At 38.7% G+C, this 20,470-nt stretch overlaps 2 protein-coding genes across 4 annotated transcripts; both read left to right on the top strand.

Moving 5' to 3' along the window:
• Nucleotides 1-1,228: 1,228 nt before the first annotated feature.
• Nucleotides 1,229-15,244, top strand: LOC136422044 (ciliary microtubule associated protein 1A-like). 3 transcript variants are annotated; one of them, XM_066409665.1, is made up of 7 exons: nt 1,229-1,344; nt 9,428-9,557; nt 10,546-10,773; nt 11,307-11,530; nt 11,997-12,137; nt 12,807-12,926; nt 14,870-15,244. In XM_066409665.1, the coding sequence occupies exons 2-6, from the start codon at nt 9,464-9,466 to the stop codon at nt 12,900-12,902; spliced, it is 783 nt and encodes a 260-aa protein (XP_066265762.1). In that variant the 5' UTR covers nt 1,229-1,344; nt 9,428-9,463; the 3' UTR covers nt 12,903-12,926; nt 14,870-15,244. The 3 variants fall into 3 exon arrangements, with proteins under 3 accessions (XP_066265762.1, XP_066265761.1, XP_066265763.1); XM_066409664.1 differs by having other exon boundaries at nt 12,807-12,916; nt 14,870-14,985; XM_066409666.1 differs by lacking the exon at nt 12,807-12,926.
• A 2,938-nt stretch (nt 15,245-18,182) lies between these two features.
• LOC136421625 (uncharacterized) lies at nt 18,183-20,248 on the top strand. The gene is made up of 3 exons (XM_066409086.1): nt 18,183-18,286; nt 19,057-19,194; nt 19,740-20,248. The coding sequence occupies exons 1-3, from the start codon at nt 18,269-18,271 to the stop codon at nt 19,995-19,997; spliced, it is 414 nt and encodes a 137-aa protein (XP_066265183.1). The 5' UTR covers nt 18,183-18,268; the 3' UTR covers nt 19,998-20,248.
• Nucleotides 20,249-20,470: the final 222 nt, after the last annotated feature.

Here is a 20,470-nt window from a genome sequence, read left to right as displayed (position 1 = left end):
AAACACCTTAGACTGTCAACGTTTACGACATATTTGCCAATTTTTGGCATGTTGACCACCGTCAGAGGGCAATGAAATTTCTTGTTTTTTATTTCAAAATCAGGCGAAAATTAATGAGCGCGCTGATGTCATCCATAAAAATTACTTGCTGTGGCCTAACATCAAAACAAGTAAATGAAAACATGATTGACTTTTCTTGATCAGTTTGTGGGAATGAAAAAAAGGTGACAAGTTTGTTAATGTTTTTTTTCTAACTGACTTTTAACCATAGTTTTATTCGATCATTAAATTTTAAACAACACGTTGATTGCTGACTGGATTAATTTTGTTGTACATGTACTTTCATCTAATATAGAATTAGTCTCCTACCAAACTAACCAAACACCCCGACCATTCTGAGAAGTAAGGAAACCCTGGAGTTCTAGGCTCTCTGGCCACCAAGGTTGGAGACTTGATAAGTCTTAGATTCAAGGCTATAAGACCAAGAGTTTTGAAAACCTACCGGTAATAAGGCTGAAGTTCCAGGCTATCTGGCCACCAATGTTGGACACCTCGTGAGTCTGAGGTTCAAGGCTATCTTTCCACCAAAGTTGAAAGCCTGATGTGTGAAGTCTGGCCTGGATCTGGCCATTGAAGTAGTGAGCCTAATGAGTCTGGATTTTTAGTCTATGTTGCCATTGTGTGAGGCCTATTGGGTCTGGATTTCTGGTCTATATGACCACCAAAGACAGTTGTAGATCAAATGAGTATGATGTTCCAGGCAATCATTTCTGGTTCCACTAGTTCTTTCCACAGGCAAAGTATAAACTTATGTTTAAATGTTCCATTTTCTATGAATGGGAATCGAATTTAGCAAGAAAAACAGATGTTTATCCATCTTGGGCTCCATAAAACAGCAGCGAAAATTAATTGGCAAATACATATTTTGATAAGATTCAGGCTTAATAATTGAACATCCAATGTTTCTTGCTAAAAAAATTACAGAAAGAAACATATGCGTAACTGCACACACCATGTAAGTATGAAGATTATATATAAGTTTCATTTCTTAATTCCTTTTGCATGTTGGCCCTACATTTCATATTTTCCTTGCCACCAAACTATTTACCTGTCTGAAAATCTATACACCTGTCACGAGAAGTGACCCGGGAACGTGTCAGGTGTGGGCTGCACGTTCGACCAATCAGTATCAAGAATTCTGATGACGTCACGGCAGCCCTGGGGACGAGCAGAAAAGGACCTTTGACCCAAAAGCAGAGCACTCCAAAGAAACCGTGGGGATCGATTTGCAGCGGCGAAAGAGGCTGAAAATCAGCGCAAACCTCTGAGAAAGTTCGTCTTAAGGTAAGTGACAACATCTTGGACGTCTTAACTCACTAGAAGAAATGTCAAGCCGTCAAATAGTCGATTTGCAAGACAAAAATTCGGTGCACTCTCCCGCGCAATCTTGTGCATGGTTTCTAGAAATACACCAGGAAGAAATGTTCACCGTTTCCTGTCCACTTTTGGCCGAAATTCTACCTTTTAAAGACAAAATTAGGCCAGATTTACAAGAAAGGGGAAAGTTTGAAGTGTTGGCTACGGAATTAAACAGCAGATATGGGTTTTGGAGGCATTGTTTGTTCGGTAGATGGACTTGAAAAGTTGAAGGTACGGTAGCGAGGTGTCTGTTACACGCCTGACAATGCGTTGCTAAGGTCGTTGCTAGGAACGCGAAGTCGATGGCGACAAGAACCTAAGCGAGCAAAATAGGGCATATGTTGAGGAATTTCGCAGATTACTTGCCTCAAACGCCTTAATAGACTCTTCAGAGTTGTGATCGTGTACAAATAAAAGTATTTAACTGTTTTCTTGGCGTTGTATGGTTCAAAATCGGTGTATTTTCACACCTATTTTATAACGTTTACCACACGGTGCACTGAGACCTCAGACTGAATTCTAAACCACTTTTTCACGCCATTGTTTAAGCAAGTTGACCCCAAACCTCGGTAAAATAAAACTTACATGTTGTAAGATATGCCTGTAAATAAGCTAACACACCATAGAATACTTCACTATATAGAGTTCCAAAATCACTTTTCCGTGTCGGAAAAGTTTACCCAATTGATTTTCATGGCGTATGAAGGGCTTTTCAAATCAGACATAGAATACTTCACGCCAACTTAGCACACTTAGCAGTACGTAAATCATTTTTGCAGCATTTTTTTCTTTATCCTCGTTCAAAGGTGTGGTTCCACTCTTAAATAAGTCAACTCAGAGAGAAAAAGGTTTCAAATCTTACTTGTTCAGAGAAGAAAAATCACATAAAATTTTATGAAACATGGTCAACATTTATACGTTGATGAAAGTTAGACATCCAGGTAGTAAAATGACTGACGAAAGACAGTGGATGCTGCCTGCAACGTCTGACTGTTTCAAAATTTTATCCAGTTGCTTGAGTAATTATTTTTGGCGTATGGTCAACATTTGTTTGAAGTCCTCTCGCATTTTCTGTGGCTAAACCTTTCTGTCATCTATAACTTGGTTGAAGTTATTTCTTAAATCTTTCTTTGTGTAAACGGTACTTATGAAACAGTAAATGCCTTGTAAATTATCCACTCTTTTTTAGTCCATAAATTTCTACTCACTAAAATACCCAAGCTTGATCGTAGTTTTTGGAAATAGGGCCATTAACATATGAAAAATTGAGGTGTCATGTTTTGAGAATTTCTATATGGGCACGTATCAAAACTACATGTAAAATATGAAAAATATGTTTGAAATGCTGTGCAACTTGACTGGGACTGTATGCTAGAACTTTGAAAATAAAAGACTTTATTTGTTGAACCTTGCCATAGAAATGAACATGTAACTTTTTTTGTTTCATAAAACAATTTTTTTTCCTCTGATCTTAAAATGTATTCTGTTGCTGTCCAGTTACTATAAACCCATTTCTGCATGTTTTATATTTTGTCAAGAAATTGTTGCAATGATTGTTTATAACAGGTCGAAAGTTTCACATTGTCAGCTGACTTCCTCAAAGCAAAATCCTTTGTCATATATTTACAACCTTGTAATGGATATACCTAAGCTATGTGTTTGTTTCCATACTGTACAGTTGTACCATATGAACCTCTAAACATTTGTGACGCTTGCGACAATGTTTTCACAACATTAAGCTCTTTTAATAATGGGCACTGGAGGGCGAAGTGTAGAGTTTACGGTCGAGCTAAACAAGTGCTCAATGCTGGGTCAATGATTCTTCATAATGTTGTGCTATGGAAAGATTTGTGGTTGTCCATGGACCTATCGTAAGTGTACTGTGCACGCAGTTGTGTATATTTTAGGAGAAGCAGTGTCTAATATTTCAACAATCTAAAATTGTGCCAACATCCCTTCCTTGACAACTTGGAAGTTGCTGATCTAGTGCATGTACATGTATGTTTTATATTTGGCAAAGAAACTGACCAACAATTTGATTGTTGTATGAATGAATGGGGATGAATGGAACTACCAGTAGGTTACGGAAATTTACACGACATCAGAATATGTAAGAAATACACAGCTAGGAAAGCTTTGAAATATGTAGTACCATATTCTAGGATGTAGTTTCCCACAATACCCAACAGCCCGCAAGATTTGATCACCACTGTCCCGGCATTTTAAAAAGCCAGACCCTCACCAGCCGGGCAATTACCATGTTCTCATAAAACCATCTCAGAGTCTGTTCCATTTATACTATTCCACTCATTACATGTATGGGTGCCTTCAGGTCCTTTTACATAGAGCGCTTACCGTTTGAATTCAAAGTAATTCGTAGCAAGACCGCTCAGATTTAGGGTAGAACATTCTACGTATAGCATAATATTAGTAAATGCCTGCATGAATGTAGTGTAAAGCAAAACTAGCCTTCTGAATTTAGTAGGAGTATGTTAGCCACTGCTTTCCAGAATTTAGCCCCTCGCCATGCATGGCCCCATGTATTTTTTCTATCCACTAATGAAAACTCGGCTGAACAGAAAAGAGGGAAAGAAGAGACAAAATGCATTTGACGTTACTATGCAAAATAATTGACTGTGCATTCCCAAAATTGTTCTGAGTGAATTTCTACATGTCTAGTTCTTTTGCTCTTTCTTGTAAGGACTCACCTCATACTATTATTGTTATGGTAGAAAAATAGTCATGAAACCCATAGAGATCATTTAGTTTACCCCGGTTTATTGGAGCGTCACCACCGGTAGCCAAGTAACAGTCATGGAGGCGGAACCAACGATCAGGGCAAATACACCTGCCATTGTCGGCTGTTTGAATACGTGTGGAACCTTTAAGTATGACCGGATTAACTAGGCTTATTTACAGCATTTGTCAGTGATACAAAGTTTATGTTCTCATTCAGGAATGGACGACAATGGATCATTTAGTAACAATTTCTCAGAACAGTTATAAATACTGTAAATTTATTTACTTTCACTGTGGTTTTGTGGAGTTTTGAATTCGCAGTTAAAAGAATCTGTAGTACAGTAGTCATACATTGGAAATGCACATTGCAGTGGAAAGGTCACCATTAAAATTTCCACTAAAAAAACACTGCAAAAGTTTCAACATTTACAGTACATGGTAGGTTGCATGTGTTACTAGTTTTAGTTGATATGTTTTTTTAAGTTTACTTTGATTATTGTTTTTATATGGACAAACAATTCTTTTATATAACGCAACTTTTCAACTTGTGAAAACTGATAGAACGTTACAGTCATGACAAATTCAGTGCATTGTGAGTCGGTTGAATGACAACTTGTTCGTCTTCTTTAAGTTTTAGCCGGTAGCACAGCACTTGTGATACCCTGTCTGCATCCATTATAAAATCTATTTCTGACCCCAATATTCACCTTAAACTTGGTGCAAAAGCCAAGTGCACTGCCAAAAAACAACACATAAAGTCTCAAGTACTCCCTAGGCATGCACTGTCACACACTGAGCACTATGTTATAGAAACAACCCCACCCCCACCCATATTGGATAGGCATGAAGTAGGTTTTAGAATTTAGCTTTGTAATCTTTAGCAAGTGCACAGTCTGACCGTACTTTGCATTTTTAGGAGTGAACTGACTTCACAGAAAAATTTACCCCAAATTGATTTAAGATACATAAGAATTATCTAAGGAAAAACAATGGTGTGCTTTGATTCTTAAGTCTTCAGGCTTTCAGGAGTAAAATTGTCCTTAAAACTTTAAGGCTGCACCTTGTTTTATGATAGTTTGAGGAGAGCCACACCTCAAGAATGTTAAAGAGCCCTCCGCACCTATCAGTAAGAGTAGGGGTCCTCCCTGGTGTGAGTACAGTCTGGTTTTATTAAAGCATTTCTGTATTTATTGTACAAAACTGGTGTGTAACACGCTTTGAGAAGATACGAAAGATTTTCAAACTGGTCGTAAAGTCCCTAGCAACCGATATGACGACCACCTAACAACAAACCCCACATGTTATGTGCAGACCAGTGGTGGAGTATTAGTTGGCGTTCTTCTTGCTATGAAAATAAACCCTCCACCCACCACTCTTGTGCCCCCTGGAAGAAAAACAAAAACACACAAAGGGTGGCAAGTATTTGTACCAATCAAAACAATCCAGTTTGTGACGCTATAAGGGGCCTGCATGCCCTTTTATGTAACGCATAATCTGTTGTTTTAATTCCTAATAATTGGTAACTGTACCAGTCAAATTTAACATTTGAATATTGGTTTATAAATCAGAATATTTTTTCTAGCTTTTTAAAGGTTAGCGGGTAAAGCATGATACTTGTTTCAATGTTTTTGTGCAATATTTAAAAAAGTTATTGGGCAAATGTATACAGACTGAGTGAATTATATATTACATTGATAAAAAAGTTTCTAAGTATCAAGTGGACATGATAGAATGTATAGTACATAATCGTAGTGCTTGCATAGAAATCTGAACTGCAGCAAAAACAACATGCCATAAAGTAATAAATGTGATAAACATTATCCAAGGACCATAAAAAGTTCAAGCATATCAATGCACAAAATGATTTACAAGACTGTAGTATATTGTCAATTGTAAATTTGAAGTACATTTGAATTATTTTATGGAAGCCTGTTTGACACATTAAGTAGAAGACTGTGGGATGCTATAAAATACGAACTGGCCCGGAACACCGGTATAGAACCTTGTCACAGGTATCTGTATCTGTATCTATATATATAGCCGATATAACCGCCCTTCCACGTAACACACCAGCTGTATGTGTGTCAGGTAGGGATGACATAAAAGTGTCACTGAACATATAATGCCCCCCTCCCGCCGTTTTTTCACATTTTCTCAATCAGTATCCCACAGTGGCACAGTCACAGTTGAGTCAACATGATAGACATTCCAAAGCACTGACATCATCACCCGCTACTATCAGCTTTGGTCAATATGATTGGCTTAAAAACGTCAAACAATAAGTCATCTATTCCATCCTAGCAGGGGGTGATTGAGATAAGAAGTTTTCTCGAATTTCTTGAAAAAAAGTCCAAGTAATGGATTTACTAATGGTAAAAAATGACATGGTATGATTTTGTCTGGATTAGACAGAATTCAGCTTTCCATTGAAAATTGTCTTAAATTTCCTGTAGCCTATATGCCTAATGATAAGTAATATGCAAGCATTGTTTGAGAAAGAATTTGTCTTGAAAAGAATTTCGATTTGGCAACTATAACATGAAAGTTGCGTGCTTCTTCTCATAAAGTTAACTTGTAACAATTAACTAACAAAAGTTCTAATAAGTTCTAAAAACTCTCTAGCAACCCTAGCAACTTTGCAAATTTTGACAAATTGATCTACAGAAACATTCCTGTAGCTTGTTTCTAGGCACAGCACTTTATTTACTCATGCCAAGTACTCCATAGCATCGTACCCTGTCTTCATACAGACAGGCTCTGACCTCCACATACCCTACTGATATCAGCGTGCCATTTTCCACATGACTGAACACCTAAACCCTGACAAGGCCATACACAAAGAGCCTTTGTCTGTATTGACTAGTAGTAGTGGATTTTTTAACAAAGAAAAACATATCCCAAACTACATGCTGATATTGAAAGCCATTAGAAAATGGGTTACTAAGTACACTCTTAAGAAAAATTGCAAAATGGTTAAAAAGTGTTTGTTCTTGCAGAGATAGGCAGTTTTTCAGGCATTTTTCTACCACAATGCCTTCCTTATAGTGGATTGTCAGGATAACAAAGGAAGCTTAAAAGCTTAGAGTGGATTTTAGATTTTTGAGATAGCCAAGAGACATTGTACACAATCCCAGGGTCAAAGGGACAGTTGTCCTGGTTATCTCTAGATAAAACACCTGTTGTTGCACCTGTTCTGCTCCACTACCACCTGCTTTATTTGGTTTACCTGGTTGCCTGGGAAACACAAGTGAACTGTGACAGGGAATGATGTGTCAAGTTGAAAGAGACACCTAGTGGGCATGTTTGGTACTGCATGTTTCCTAGATGACTCCATTGCAATTTCCCTGAATGTCCTAATTGTTATGCCGTCAATAGAGAAAAGCAAGGTTTACTGTATTCTGGAAACATAAGCAACTTTTGTGCAGCCCATCTTGAGGTAATTTCTTTGAAAGAAAGAATTTTAAACCCAATCTTTATGAAAGAAGACTAGTCACAACTGTTATACCATACAATATTTCTTACGAATTTTTGTATTGACCATTTCGTCCTCTTAAACTTGATAATCCTTTGATGAAACAAGACCACAATCATAATGATGTATCAATAAATTCAAAATTAAATGATATCAAACATCTTATACCGTTACTAAATTGATATACATGTACATGTACTATAGAACTGTGTATTTTTCCAAACAAAATGTTACTAGTAGTTTTATTTCAACGAGATACTTTTTTCTCAGAGTAGTGGACAAGTAGCAAATCAATATTTATATTTGATGAAATAAATGTTTTTCAGTCTAGAAAAAAACTGCCAAATTTGCATAAAACTGTTTCCATTTTTACGGTATTCCATAACAGTAGTCAATGTTTATGAAAGATGTCAAGGCCTGGTAAAACGTGACCAGACTTCCGGTGAAAGTGGGGCAACTGTTACCATAACAAAGCAGTCTATTGTTGTCTCTTCCTCTTTCTATCTCCTCTTTGACACCTATACAAATCACCCACTATTCTACCATTTGATATCATCAATTTTTTATTAGTCTGTCCTGTGGGATGATACCACACCCATTCAGGGCGTGGTGGTTGCCATAGTGATTTTATTTGAGGTCAGTGGAGCTAAGGGGAGTCCAAATCACTTTGTGTACTGTATATTTGTTTATGATTGTAGGGTTTTATTTCTTGGTAGCAGGGAAAATGAGATTTTTGCTGTGTTATAAGTTGGTGGTTGAAGCAACTTTGTTGTTCAGTGATCATGCAAGGGAAACATAGTCACAGTGCCATGAATTTGGGGTAGAGTAACATTAGCGAAAGTAAAGCAAAATTTTGCGATTTTTAGTATACAACTTTGTCTGTCTGAATTTCATTGACTTTTTGAAAGCTCTGTGATTTTTTTGCAGTTTTTATTGTGTTCAGCACTAAGGACAGGACCAAATTTGTAGCTTTCCTTTTATGATATCATAATAAATTTGTCATGTAAATTCAGTTATTCTCCCTGGGACTTACGAATTGTCGTGATTAGAGGTGTAATTTCGTGATGAGAGGTGAAATGAGATTTCATTATGTTTTAAGTTCGCGATTGAAATAATTCTGTAGCGCAGTAGTACTGAAAACACACATTCGTGGTGCCATGATTTTTACGGTGACTGAAATTAAGAAGATTTCAAGATTTGCAGTACTGGATCTGCTCGTGAAACTTCAAAACATTCCTACTGTACGAAAAATCAGATTCTCAATACATTAGATTTTGATAAGCCAAGCAGCACTAATTTGATGCCAATTTGTGTGAACAATTGTTGTGGCAATATCGTGAACAAAGGTGAAAACTATGTCAGTTAACTCCCAAGGGATATCCTTCAAACTCAAGTCACAGTACATGACCTAAATCTAACTCCTTAAGATCCGTAGGGACGCGAGTTAAAATGTACCATCCATCTTTTGTATGTCTTGAGACATAGATGGCAAACCGCCAGATATCTCACTTGGGTTTATGGAAAAGACCGGGCCCAGCAGCTGGGCTGGCTACCCTGCCAGGCTACCTTTTCTGGGCCCCTAGGGTATCCATGGGTTTGGCCTCCAATGTTTTCTGAGGTTTTTCTTAAAAAGAATTCCATTACAGGCCAAACCCCATGCAGACCCTTTGGATCTAGAAAGGGTAACTAGGCTGGGTAGCCAGCCCAGCCGCTGGCCCAGCTTTTTCCATAAACCCTGCCTCCGTCCTGTGGTTTAACTTTGTGTTTATTCATTGAAGAATACTTGTGTCGTCACAGAATTGCTCAGAACTGAGCTGACATCGGAAGACGACCATGGGATCCAACTGGCAGCCAACCCGACCGCGTGGTCCGATCGCGGCCATGTACCACAGCCCCGGACCTAAGTACATGGTGCCCGGCAGTACAGGTCAGTCAGGGGAGCGGGAAGGATAAGTATACAATACAACACGGTATTGGACCAAGGGTGATACGGAATACATGTTGTATTCTATTGATGATGTATTCTATTTATGTTGTATACCCAAGAAAACATGTCAATGTGAAATGCACCAGAAGTGGTGACCTCAAACAAGAAATTGTAAGAACATCAATTCCAACCTCAAAATTCAGTAATGAAATTTTCGACAGTGGAACATGTGGGGCACTCCAAAAGTGTTGCAATTGTTTGATAGAAGTGGCTTGGTAGAAGCTTTGCGGGATACCATAGAATCCAAACCGGTCCAGAAGACTGGTATTGAACGTTATCTTGGCCTAGGTATGACATAAATGTCTGAATATGATACTTGGGGGTACAGGCCAATATATATGGAATTGGCAAGTATTATATGACAATACATTGTAATATAGTGGTTACTAGTCTGTGTGGGTGTGTACAGGGCACTTTGTGTAGTAGAAAAGGAATTTGTATTTGATTGAAATTGTTGAATATCACGTTGCCATGATTGCTACATTATAGTATTTATTTTGCATTGAGTGTTTCATGGTTTAATATAGGCGCAATAACAACAGTAACAACTTAGTTCTTGGAACTATGAGCACATAGTACTGCACAGTGTACAAGCTACTAACAGTTAGGGCACCAATGCTATCTTCCTATAGAATCATATCTATGAAGTAACCAAACACAGGACAATGTTCAGTCCTTTGTGTACGTTAAGTTGTATAGATGGTTAGATTGCACAGGAGAACACTGTCATCCCTGCACAGAGTACAAGTTCGTAGAAAGTGCAAGCTAGGGCACCAATGCTAGCTTCCTATAGAATCATATCTATGAAGTAACCAAACACAGGCCTATGTTCAGTCCTTTGCGTATGTAGTGTTGCATAAAAATGTTAGATTGCACAAGAGAACACTGTCATCCCTGCACCCTTCACCCCTGCGTGATGCCCTATCAGGACACACCCAGACTTTCGCTACAGGTGCGAAGAAACACGACCCGACCCGTAAGCTGGCTCCGGCCTACAGCTTTGGCGTCCGACACAACAAGTACAGCAACGACTGTAGCCCGGGACCAGGCTACCTGGTGCCGTCCAACATCCTGCGCCAGGGGAAGGATGGGACCCCACACTACTCCCTGTACAGCCGGCCGAAGGACATCACCATGTTCAGCACACCTGGCCCAGGTGAGTGTCACATGATCATCACATGATTGTCACATGATCATCACATGACTGTCACATGATCATCACATGACTGTCACATGATCATAACATGACTGTCTCATGACCATGTGATTTTCACATGCTTACATGTATTTCATGACCATTGGAAAGTTGTCAAGAAAATAACATGATCTAGAAGCTTTAATGATACATGTAAATGATTAGCTAGTGGAGAATCTCATTACATATTTCTATTTTGTAGTTTGTAGCTGACTGTAGAAAAGTCACTGTACTTTTTGTTGCTTCAATAAAGCTTCTTTTTCTTCTATTTTCTGATACTTCTGAATTGTCAAAAGTATATTGTTCAGTAAATAAATAAGTAATACAGCTATTTCTAAGAGATTGTTAAACATTGACAAGGAAATGACAAGGGAAAAAAGTTGTTACCTAATTATAATAGTGCCGTCCTTGGTGCTGAAATATGCATTATTGTTATACTCAGTGCCTTCAATGTAGAATATTCACCACCTTTGTACTATACCATCCCCAATTAGGTGCGTACGCTCCAGAGAAATCTGGCCGTTCCGCGACTCGTACAGCTCCAGCGTACTCCCTCGCCTCCCGAACGCGAGGCTTCAAGTTCGACAACACGCCCGCGCCCAACGCCTACTCCCTGCCAGCGGTGGTCGGGCCGAAGGCTGTTGGGAAGACCTCGGCGCCAAACTACTCGCTGACAAGCCGACAGAAAATCGGCAGCTTTCATGAGGACTTACAGAAGGTATCAAATGATTGAATAAACAAGTGAAAGAATGCATCTATATCTACGTGTCATACATATCTTTTGATCAGCTGTACTGTATATTTGATTGGCCGTATCAAATTCTAAGACTTTCTAGAGGAAAGCAAATTCAACATTTAAGAATCATTCCGTTCAAGGATTCAGTCACTCAAAGAACTTATTTTGGGGTTGAATGGATGGCTAGAAAATTATATATCCATTCACCTACATGTGCCCTATCAATTTCTTTTTAATCGCCATATAAACTCTATTAACAGTTATGCTTTCTCTCAATTTCTGAGAGGCCCTTTCAAACCGAAGTCTTTTGCATAGAAAGCTGTCATTGGTTATCTCTACTGTCACATTGTAAATGCATGATTGTCATATGACCATCACATGATGAGCACAAGATCAAATCATAGACTCTAGATACTGTGTCTCAATACTGTTTCTTACTATTCTACAGACCCCCGGACCCGGCACGTATAGAGTAGCGGACCCAAACATTAACCGTGGCCGAGCTCCACTCTACTCGATGACCGGGAGAAACCAGATGCCTGGTGACACCACCAAGAAACCAGGCCCTGGCGCACACAGCCCTGAAAAGGTGCGGTTGTTGTATATTGTGTGTGCATTTTAAGATTTTTCTATCCAGAGTATCTAGATTTTTTGGTGCCAAAATGTTGCAAAATACCACTTTATGTAGTTAGTAGAACCACAAAAAGAGCTCTGAAAATATGCAAAGTGTAATCTTTACTTCACTTTCAGTAGCTGATGGGGTTTAAGATACATCTTAAAGTCAAGTTTATTAGTAGTTAAAAGAGTCCATTATTGTAATCTAATCAATCTGCCAGCATGCCTGATTTGTGGAGATAAATGAAAAACTGCATGTCCATGAGATAGGAGTAGTAACATAAAGAGGTACTATAGTGTAGGGACTTTCCCTATAAATAAATTATCTCACAACCACAAGGATTCCTAAGCATTCATACAGATCTTATGAAAACGCACAAAGCACTATGCAAAAAACATAAAATCATGTGTTTTTTATAGAATGTTTTACATTTTTTTTCATATCACTTTGTTTTTCATAGAATTTGTACCAATTCTTAGGCTCCTCTAAAATAGGGCTTAAGTGTAACTTAATGGCTCTTTTAGATGTACATGTAAATGAATGACTTTTCATGGGATGTTTTTCCTTCCTCCTCACATAGTGATTGTTTGCAACAAATATTTGATCCCTTTCTTCTTCTTATTTTGTTATTCTCTATCACAGGTGTATCAAAACGCAAAGAGAAAGCAGCCGGAATTCTCATTCGGAATTCGGCACTCCGAATACATAGCGCCCCTCATCGTAGACCCCTCCTACTAACACATGGCGTTTGTGTAAGCACGGGTTTATTTTTCTTTTGATATCTATCTATTTATTTGTTTATTCATTAATTCATGTAGGTAATGACTCTGTGCTGAAGTCTACTGATGCAGCCCTGTCCACTTCTGAAATAAGCAAACTTTATTTCTAGCTCTAGCTTCCTAAGTCATCATCTTCAGGGGTCTCTATTTGCACACACACACACGCGTACACACAGACAAAGACACACACCCTTCCAAACTAGCTTCTACTAGGTTGGAATGAGATTTTGTTCTGAATCTTTGGAAGTATAGTTGAAATTGTGCATAGTCACATGGATGCATAATAATTTCTGTCTGTCCCTTAATAAATCTTACATTGATTGCTGATTTTTTCCCCTCTATGAAGAATGTGTCTGTTGAACTTGACCTTCACTGTTGACCTCTCTAGTATCCTTACAGCATGTTGTTGTGTTGTCCTTCTTCACTCAGGTTAACCTTAAGAGAAAATCTCCAGGCTTCTATTTTGGACTCCGGCATTCTCAATATAAATGTCCCATCATGGTTTAGATGTTCTTCCCTCTTGTACATACATGTACGGTACCTTTCAGATCTTCTACACGACGATCACTGCTTGCTCTGCCACTTGCTTTCCACAGCGTAGCTTGCTACAAATGGGGTAGTGTCGGGCAAATGTCTTGTAAACCTGATCATAGTTTCAACTGCTCATGCGCATTGAGATGCATGGTGGGTATTATGTCAAAGGTGAAGGCCCCTTACTTCTTAAAACTTGCTACATTTCCAGACGTGTTTTGTTTATGTTTTGTATTGAGGGCCTTTGTTCATCTTTGACATATTACCCACAATGCACCTCTCTGTGCATGCGCATTTGGAACCATGTACAGTCTTAATATTATATACACTTTCCTGAATGTCTTTGACAGAATTCAATACATCATTCCTAAATCCATCATCTCAGTTGTGGTCACAATCTCTTAAATCAATGAAAATGCATAAAATCATAATTGTATGACCTCGTAAGTGATTTCTGAATCACAAGTTCAGAAGAAATTCCAAAGGAGTGTGTTGTATTCTACAAAAAGAGTCAAACATTCAGTCAGGAGTGAATATATTCTTATCTGGGTCTAGAGTGCTTAGTATACAGATACACTGCATGGCTTCATCTTTAGTCTTAGTGGGTAGAGACAATAAAATGCTGAAAGAAGTTGCACAAGACAACGCTGTACATAGAGTTTAGTGCTCTTTACAAATGAGTTTCATAACTCAATGATCAGATAAAGTTTCATATGATTGACTTTCTTCAGTTTGCAGTTGACCCTTGAACTCCAACAGTATCATGTGACCTGTTTATCCTGTCTGCTGTCAGTGACTGTTTATGATTTGTCAATTCTGTCCTGTATGATATTATAACATGGAATCTTCTTACAGACAGATGTTTCTGTACCACTGCCTGTCAAATGCTAGAGTAGCACACTGCAATGCTTATAGCCACAAACTTACGGCACGGTCACATTTGTCGTACGATTGCAAAGCTGTAGAATTTTCAAGCAGGCTGTGACAGAAGCAACCATCAACAATCTAATATCTAAGACGAAGTTTTCTGTAAAAAGACAGATGAATTTTGTGGGAAACATGCACTGTTATCCCAAGAAATTATGCCCTCAGTTTGGGATCGTTCGACGTATGTGACCAAGCCCCTAGTAGGAAAGCCACAGTCAATACAGCAACACTGATTATGATTGTAGAAAATGTTATTTAAAACCATTTGATTATAGTCTTGCATGCAGTATAGTGCCACATGCTTAAAAGATTAATGTGATTGCAATACATATCTAACTGCCATTTATTCCAGTAAGATCTAAGTAAAGTGTAGTTTACTTGCATGCCTCAGATTATCGTTTAAGATTTGGATTGGACAACATGAGCTCACTTTGTTGTTGTTGTTTATTTGTTCTTCTGATGACACAGGTGATCATGCATAAGTTGCAGTACCCACAATTCTCCTTCGGGATCCGTCACTCCGAGTACATCGCACCTCTCATCATTGACCCAGTGGAGTAGCCAATCACAACTAAGCCAGCAGTACAAACCAACCAATGAGATCCATCCTTTTACAACCATCACCTGGGACACATGTGAACCCAGCAAATGGGATCCATCCACACATACTTCAAACCAACCAATCACTTCTCAGCTTAGTGACCAGATTTGCTGGCATGACCTTTCCACAGTGTTATATTTTACCTCAGCTCAGTTGTTCATACTTTTGATAACAAAAAAAAGATTATGTATTTGTTGGGATTCTTTTTCAGTAAAAGGGCACTTTAGGTGCATCCAAGTGTTCCCACTCTTCTTATTTTGTGTTTGTCTATCCTAGATTGATATGGTTTAATGATTGTACAATGTGTGAAGACATTCACAAAGATTACTTTTTGCACACAGGTAATAACATTTACCGTAGCATGACTATGATCTCATGTAATTTTTATATTTCTGCCAACGAGATTCATTTTTTCCTTGTTTGCTGCTTTTAATTTTCCTTATCGGAGAAGTTTGGTTTATGATTTGTTTTATTTTGTTGATTATGTTAAAAGAGAATTCTCTTGTACTGATGTACATATTTTGTGAGGAAAGTTTTGTCAGTTGTTGAGCTATAGTGAACAATGTCAGTGAAGATAACAGAAGTACACATAACAGAAATTTCTTGTCCAAATATTTGAAAATGTCTTACAAATATACAGTAGTTGTCAATACAGTTTCATTCCTTGAAATGAAAAGTTGGGAATTGGTGAAAATAAGGGATTCTACAGTATCGCAGTGAAATAGCATACCCCAAACTTGTTTCTTAATTCCTTCAGCTTTTTGTAAGGATAAAGTTTATGTTACTGCAGTATGGCAAATTTCAGTTGACATTTTTCTGTACATTATAATAAGACATATGCAGCTACTACAACTCTAATGGTGTTAACATTACATGAAATAGAGCTATCAAAAATATGAAAAAGATTTTATATTTTGTACAACTATCAAAGCGTGTCAGCTCAGAAGGGCTAAACAACATATCAAGGCATCCTAGAAGCTCAGTGTGGCTAAAAATGTTAATCTATAAAAAGAATGTGTGTTTATCATGTGTGTACTATAAAAAAAATCAAACATGGCTGCCGACATCAGATAGAATATTGCAGCGTGCCGCCATCTTTATTTGCTTGTTCTTATATGGCTACAACAAATTAAAGGGGTCAAATTCTCAAGGACAAAGAACAAAACTTTACCTTTCTCAATTGTTCAGTTTATGAGAAGTTCCCAAGCCAAGGAAAAATATCAATTTTAACACTCTATGCAAATAACAAGCATTTACATAAAATGCGCTGCTGCTATGCAAATGTGCCATTTTTTGTTGACCAAAAAAAAAAAAATGGTTTTTTGTGGAAAAGGAAAAAAATGACCTGGAGAATTTGGTTCCAGATATTAATGGTTTGTATCTTCTCCGCTCCTCTTGCCCTAATATGGTCTGGTGGTGATTTAGTGTATATTTGATAGAAAGTCCAATAAAACCTTCCTCAATATGAACCCACAATGTGCTGATCATTTTGTCCTGTCTTCCAATATTCTGCTATATAACGTTATATATGCATGCCTGTTGCCTTTGATATATGAGCCAGTGGGGAAAATGCATTATATATAAGAGCCAGTGGGAAAATGCATTAGACTGCAAGACAATTTAAATTCACATATTAGAATTCACAAAAATTTATTGTCGTTTTAAGTCAAAGAGCGTGTGTATTTTTATGTACACTTAGGGCATTTACGTGGAGGAAGCAGGGTTACTATCAATTGTACAAGACAACAATTGTCCGGTCATAAGGGACAAGATAGTCCCAACATCTCCGCGTGGACGCCGTATGCACACTGAACAGTTCACACGGGTCAAGACCAGAACACAGTACAGGGCAGAGTCCTTTCTGCCCAGAACCATCCGGGACTGGAACAACCTCCACAAATAAAGACGAAGTGGAGGCGGTGGCTGCGGCCACCGGTCCAGTCTAACAGCAGCATGGAAATTAGACCCCCCTCCTCCCTTGGATACTGATATGGCATGGCTACGGACTATGATCTTTGGATACTGGACATGATATAAAGGAACTGGAACGACTATGAGCAGGATGCACTACTTACTTGGGATAATACTCTTCAACAAGAGTGTGCGCATGCAGTAAAGGCAAGACAAGACAACACACAGACGTTGCTGGCCTTACATGGCCTTAATATCTCACTATAGGTTGTCTTCCTAGTGACACACGCCTGTAGCATTAGACGCTAAATGTCACTTCGGTTTGATTTGTTTGGAACGTCAGTCTTTTGTATAATTCTTGCAATACAATTTGTATCTTATTTTGTTTGGTTGTGTGACGCACACCAGTTTTAATTGGCCTTTTAAACGGATGAAACCATGTAGGTTGTGCACGTGACAAATAGACGTGGACGTGGGCAAAATCATTGGCAGTTTAATCACAAGAGCAGGCCATGTTACCAGTCTCGCATCTTGATAAACTATAACGTTAACAGGTGGTCCCACAACGTTGGTTAGCTTGTTTTACCGGCCCCAGTCTTACAAGTATAGGGCTTGGCATCTTTTTCTCTAACAGTCAAGTCTTTCCAGCTGACGTTAATGTCTTTACTGTCGTCCCTAACCAAACAATGAAACGAAAACCGTACAAATTCCCCGACGTGCCCTAATCAGCTAATGGGCCTGTGCGGGCCTGCAACACTCCAGCACCGTAGAGATATCGAAGATCTCCCGATGACGCGGTTACCAGGCTAAATGTTGGTATACCGTATACCCTTTCCCGTTCTAGATGTTTATTTTACGTTTCACCCTGGCCTGATATGCATATAACGTCCTGTTTGTAACCTTCAAGCAAATTTCCATAGGACTGACTGCGTCAGAAAAACAATGGCAGCAGAAAACGTTATGACGTCAAAGTCGACGTCTCCTTCCGAATTCTGCTTGGAGATTGCTCTATATATAGCCCGTACGAAAGTGATCATTCCAGTTGACCTGGAACGCGCGGCGCATATGATAAAAGATCAGAATAGGTTTTAACCTCCAAGGTTGCAAATACGATATACAAATTTTCACAAGAGTACACATCCCCAGGTCGTATACTCATGCTTCACAATTCCTCATTTCTAATATTGTCCTCGGATTCTTCTCGTGAACCTGTAGTTCTGTATATTACGTCATCTTATTTGTTATGCAAGGTCGCGCAAGATTCCCCTGTTCTTTTTAAATGCGCAGTTTGCAAAACATTGGGTTTAACCAGACTTAACTGAACCACAGAAGTAGGCGCCTCTGTGTATGCCAACATGTCGAGTGAGCATGAGGTAAGTGCAACCTGACATCTTGACATTGACTTGTGAAATACTAACGTTACAGTGTGTTTTGAAATGCAGAGGGCCCAGGGTAAGCAATAATTACCGCTAGGGTATCCGAAGGTGTGTTGTGCATATACGCCCCGGTGGCTGTCCTTTACAATAAGACCCGTATCTGTATATACATCATTTGTATAATATTCTCAAAACGGCATTTAGAGATTGCATGGTGGCTTGAAGTGTGCTATTTTCTTTAAACTTTAAACAGTCTATCAGGGAAACAACGTAAGCTAGCCTTCTTGTTGTTCTTTTTAAATGCTCAATAGCGCATATGCATTACAAATAACGAGAATGGTCTCTCGGTTTAGCAACAGAATTCGGTACATTAAACCAAGGTTTTATCTTCTTGATTACATGTACATCTATGAATTCTAACTCGTTTACCAGGTAAACAATGGTATACATTGTTTTGGATGTTAATTGATACCAACACGAACTTTGACGCGATATGACAAGTCAAGCAAGGGTAATGGGCACACCCAGTTTATTTTGGGTCACAATTCGAGGCTGCACACCCTGAAGTCTGGCGGCCGTGCCCGACGTTCGCAGTAGCAGATATGAGCGATGTGAACTCCAACCGTGGGCCTCAAAACCTTTTCATAATTTTTGGGTGTGCTGATCTATGAATTCTATGATTATATATTTAGAATGACAGACAGTTAAGAATATGGCATACTGGCAGCAACGGACCACAGCAATGAGAAGCTACACTTTTATTTTAGACAAAAGAAGCCCTTGCTGATGTCCAAGGTGAAGTTGAAGCCATCAATAGCTTGGATCTGTATCATGGAGACGACGAAGACGACGGAGACAGCCTCCATACCCTTGGCTACAATCGGTTCGTGGGTCAGAGAAACCAGGTAAGCTAGAAAAGTGTTGACAAAATGCATCCCTGTAAAACTACTATAATTTTGTCATTTTCAATAGAAAAACAAGAGTTCAATATCTCATACGTCCGTGGAATTTTTGGGGTTTCTTGTATGTTTTATCTAGTTGTAGTTAATTAATCATGCAAATAAGGTTTTGATTAACCTTACATGTGTCTATTGATTACTTCTTGTCGGCATTCGATGAACATCAATAGCATAATTATCGAAACCAAAAAGAATGCCTCCCAGTGAATTAGTAGTCTCCTCCATTGACCTGGATTGTCTGTCAGTCGTCAGATAAGGTTAATATCAACTATGAAGTTCGCTTTCTTTAGCTGCCGCAATTCTGACATTTTGTTCTTCACTTCCTGTCACTCTGTAGTGAAACGTGCATAACAGACAGACAAAGACACCGAAAACAATACCTCCGTTCACACGGGTGGCAAAAATAGATAAACATCTCACATCGATTGGTATGGGGTTGACGCTAGCGACATTTTGCATTTAATACCCATTTGGTCGTTTTAATTTTGCAGTCACCCCGTAAGGAGCTGGACTACTTGGACCTGGTTCACATGGGACGTTGCGGCAACCAGTGGTGTGAAGAATGCAAGAAAATCACGAGAATGGTTAACCTGCACAGTGCCAAACATCTGAGTCCTGGCTACCAGTGCGACCTCCCGTTTTGTGGAGAATTACTCGGGCTCATGAAGGACAAGCTTGTGCTTACACCCGGGCCATGTTTGTTTACTGTTAAGCACATTCGCGAGAGCGTGGCTGCCATAACCACATAACTTTGATCCAGAAAAGAAAGAACGTCACGCAAGTCAAGGAAGAGCGATGATTCGCTGTAATTCATAAACATATTTTTTTCGAAATTTATTTAATTTGACTTATTAGTTTGGCTGTATGAATAAATACATACAGCGTCATACAGCCAGGGCTACCTAACGAGCCGAAGGGCTAACCCCGGTGACTGAACAATATACAATATGCGATACATATAAAGGTGTTTACAAGGGGCAGGGTTTATAAACTATGTATCCTTTTTTTTTTACGTAGATTGCACAACGCAATGAGTCATTGATATACTGTATAATATCAATACGAACTGTTTGCTTCCACTAACAGAGAAGTTTCAATATAAGCACATAGCATTTGATAGATCTGATTTTAGAAATGATATATACATATCATGTGCTGGATTTCATTTTGTGATATTTCATATGGCGCGGGGAGAATTTCGTGTATGTGCATACAAGTGCTT

This window comes from Branchiostoma lanceolatum, chromosome 16 (assembly GCF_035083965.1).
Source record: "Branchiostoma lanceolatum isolate klBraLanc5 chromosome 16, klBraLanc5.hap2, whole genome shotgun sequence".
Taxonomy (NCBI): Eukaryota; Metazoa; Chordata; class Leptocardii; order Amphioxiformes; family Branchiostomatidae; genus Branchiostoma; species Branchiostoma lanceolatum.
This window is presented reverse-complemented; position numbering and strand designations above follow the sequence as displayed.

Bases quoted from the DNA above. Each gene is read 5' to 3' on its own strand.
- LOC136422044 (XM_066409665.1), top strand. From the start codon at position 9,464: ATGGGATCCAACTGGCAGCCAACCCGACCGCGTGGTCCGATCGCGGCC. The intron at 10,774-11,306 runs GTGAGTGTCACA...ATCCCCAATTAG, and splicing joins GTTCAGCACACCTGGCCCAG to GTGCGTACGCTCCAGAGAAA. The intron at 12,138-12,806 runs GTGCGGTTGTTG...TCTCTATCACAG, and splicing joins GCGCACACAGCCCTGAAAAG to GTGTATCAAAACGCAAAGAG.
- LOC136421625 (XM_066409086.1), top strand. The intron at 19,195-19,739 runs GTAAGCTAGAAA...TTAATTTTGCAG, and splicing joins TCGTGGGTCAGAGAAACCAG to TCACCCCGTAAGGAGCTGGA.